The sequence below is a fragment of the Rhagoletis zephyria genome, unplaced genomic scaffold, assembly GCF_001687245.7.
Source record: "Rhagoletis zephyria isolate East Lansing unplaced genomic scaffold, Rhagoletis_zephyria_1.1 Rzeph_scaffold_04243, whole genome shotgun sequence".
NCBI lineage: Eukaryota > Metazoa > Arthropoda > Insecta > Diptera > Tephritidae > Rhagoletis > Rhagoletis zephyria.
The window spans coordinates 1-3,161 of record NW_016161326.1 but is presented as its reverse complement, the minus strand read 5'-3'; the positions used below and the strand labels follow the sequence as shown (position 1 = coordinate 3,161).

Here is a 3,161-nt window from a genome sequence, read left to right as displayed (position 1 = left end):
TTTTTATTTATAAATATATAATTTTATTTAATTAAAATCGTGTGCTACTCATTATATCTTAATTTTTCATACTCACCACACTTTGTTGAGTAAATTTATTTGGGCAAATACTTACGCTTCACATAATCTTTAAAATTAAACGCTTACGAAATTATTCACGCGAAAAAAACCTCACCACACCCAAAATTTTCCAATACTAAAACCCAAACTCATCACTTATTTAACACACCACCTAAACGTTTAAAAAATTTGCAAATCTTCACTAAAAATATTCACCATACTTTATATTCACCACGCTATGAAATACGTCAAATAACATTTCCTTTGTCTATTTCTCACTAAAACATATCTCAATAAACGTACCACATTTTATACTTACCACAAATTTTTTTGCTTATTTAACCACTCGTATCTTATTACCTCATATATCACTCGCTTTATTTTGTATTTCACGTCATTGTTCACTATTTTATCCGTCGTTTTTACATGTTCACCTCTCACCATTCATGTTGTAATTTGTACGTAAATCTGTCTGTCTTTACTTTTTTGAACTTAAACAAAAAATATCACAAAAAACTAACAATAATTCACCTCCATGCATATATTTGCATTCCATTCACTTTTTCTTTTTCTCTTTCACTCTCGATGCCGTTACTCACTCACACTGTATCAACATGCGCCACCATTTATCACTCACCTGGTTTATATATTCTCTATAATTTCCCTCTTTATTTAAACTCTTACCACTGCCCTTCCGTTTTTTTTATTGCTCCACTTTTCGACTTCATTTCGTCTTTCGTTTCGTACTCGCTTTTCTTTGTTTTTTTTTTTCTTTTTTCGTCGCTGCTCTTCTTCTTTCATCTCTGCAGATCGTGACAGCAAAGACAAGGACAAGGACAAACCGGGTAATAATCAACTTGCGGTGCCGCGACTCTCCGTGTGCGCTGACGCTCAGAAGGTGGATCGCGCGAAGCTGGCACAGACTGAATTCAACATTATCGAGTTCGATCCGGACACGTTTCGGGTGCTACTGGACTATCTGCATACCGGCACTTGTCCGCTGACATGTGTCTCCATACCAGGTGAGCAAAGCGTGGTTTGTCGGTTGAGGTAAGGTTTCGTCTAAACTACTCTCATCTAAATTTTCCTTGCAGGCCTGCTCTGCGCTGCCGAACACTACGATCTACCAGAGCTTCTGCAGGCTTGCTTCCATCATTGCAAACAGTTCCTGCGCATCGAGGTTGTCTGCCCGATGCTGATTTCGCTGGAGAACTACTACTGGCGCTACACGTCCGCCTCCGAGCTGGTCAACATGATACTCTCCTTTGTGGAGAACAAAGCGCATGCGCTTTTCAAATGTCCCGAGTTCCTCAATCTCTCCGAATCGATGGTACAGATGATAATGAATCGAGAGCTGCAAACGCCCGAGATACGAAAATTCGAGGCGATGCTTATGTGGGCAAAGAATAAGGTGGCGAAAATGAAGAATCACCCGAATAAGGACACACAATTTGAGTTCGAATGTATTATGGAACGATTGACGCGCGATCTCAATTTGTGTCGCATATCGCCCAGTGAGCTGTTGACGGTGGTGCTGCCTTCGAAAGCACTGAAGAATGAGCGCATCATGGAGACTCTCATGATGCAAGTCAATCTGGGCACTTATCGCATGCAGGAGTTGGACGAGTACCGACAGCAGTTGCGCAGCCAAGAATCAGCTGAGGCGACGGTACAAGTACATCGGGGTGGATGAGATAGTAAGAATGTTAGTTTCGATTTTGATCGCGGTGATGGTGGGGGCGGCGGAAGAAGACGAGGGAGCGACGACGACCGTGACGGTGATGGTGATGATGAGGACGAGGAAGGATTGGGCGCACGCGCGATAGCGATATCCGTGCGCGGGGTGTCCACAGAAACATACGATGCCCTAGACAACGAGGTGGAGATGTACGCCAGTTTCGAGGTGGCGCCGAGCACGAGTCGTGTTGCTGCACAAATGCAGAAAGTGCGCCGCAAGCGATGGGCGGCTGATGGCGCCTCGGGCAGCAGCGACGGGGGCGGTAGCAGTAGCGGCCCCAGGCATTAAGTGCAGCGGGAGAAAATTTTGCGATGGTGTGGTATATTGGCCATAGAGATGGGCGTGGAGCATTGGTGGGCGGGTGTGGCCTTTATTTCATAGACTCTTTAAACTTTAATTCGAAAATTTGATAGTTTTAGGCATTTTTGCTCAAGTGTTTCATTTCTCAATTTGTTTCAAGGTAACTCGAGTTTATTAAAAACTTCTACTATTCTTACAATCTTTGACGTGATATTGAAATACGCAAAATTTTGGAATTTAAGCAAAAAANAAGGTAACTCGAGTTTATTAAAAACTTCTACTATTCTTACAATCTTTGACATGATATTGAAATACGCAAAATTTTGGAATTTAAGCAAAATAAACGAAATATGATTTCCAAAGCGTTCCACTGCCATGATTTGTTATATTTTAAAAATTTAAATTTCAGTGTTTCCCTTTTGGCAATCTCTTTCTTTTCTATATCATTCGCACTTTGTTCCAAGTGTTTCTTTACCTTTTTAAGCTCAGTATTTCACATAAATTCCAGTTCATTCCGTACCATTTGCACTTTGTTTCACACTTAATTCTTATTACATTTAAATAATTTCCTTGATTTTGAAGGTTTTGAATTTTTAGTTTCAATACCATTCGGTTTCACTTCTGGCTTAACTTGAATTTCATTTGTTCCACGAAAAATCAATCCCGATATCATCTAAATTGTCTGAAATTCACGAAAACTGCACTTAATTCATTTCCCCTTAACTCACCTGTACTTAAGACTCTTTCTTCGATTTCATTTGTATTCCTTACTTCTGAAATAAAATTGAATGCATTTCTGGTACTTGCAAATATTTTACATGTGTTATTAAATTTAGTATCAAATTCATTTCGCTTCCCAGTTTTTTTCTAAACCTAGTTCATTTCTTTTAAATTTCACTTTGTTCCATTGCGTTTAAATTTTACTTACGTACTTGCCATTTCGCACTAAGTTTCATTACCATTTCGTTTCTTTCTGTTTCAAAAATTCCACTTCGTACCATTTCAATTCGATAACGTTTCACTTCACCTTATGTCGGTGTTACTGAATTTATCACGTGTTAAT

The 3,161-nt window shown here is 39.6% G+C and overlaps 1 protein-coding gene across 1 annotated transcript in view; it reads left to right on the top strand.

The window, feature by feature from the left end:
* Nucleotides 1–2,341, top strand: part of LOC108370449 (uncharacterized) — a 24,790-nt gene extending 22,449 nt beyond the window's left edge. Inside the window, exons 6-8 of the mRNA XM_017625779.1 lie at nt 739–1,082; nt 1,155–1,745; nt 1,818–2,341. Coding sequence (XP_017481268.1) covers nt 739–1,082; nt 1,155–1,745; nt 1,818–2,086 — 1,204 coding nt within the window. The 3' untranslated portion in view covers nt 2,087–2,341. The remainder of the gene's footprint in view (nt 1–738; nt 1,083–1,154; nt 1,746–1,817) is intronic.
* The last annotated feature ends 820 nt before the right edge of the window (nt 2,342–3,161 follow it).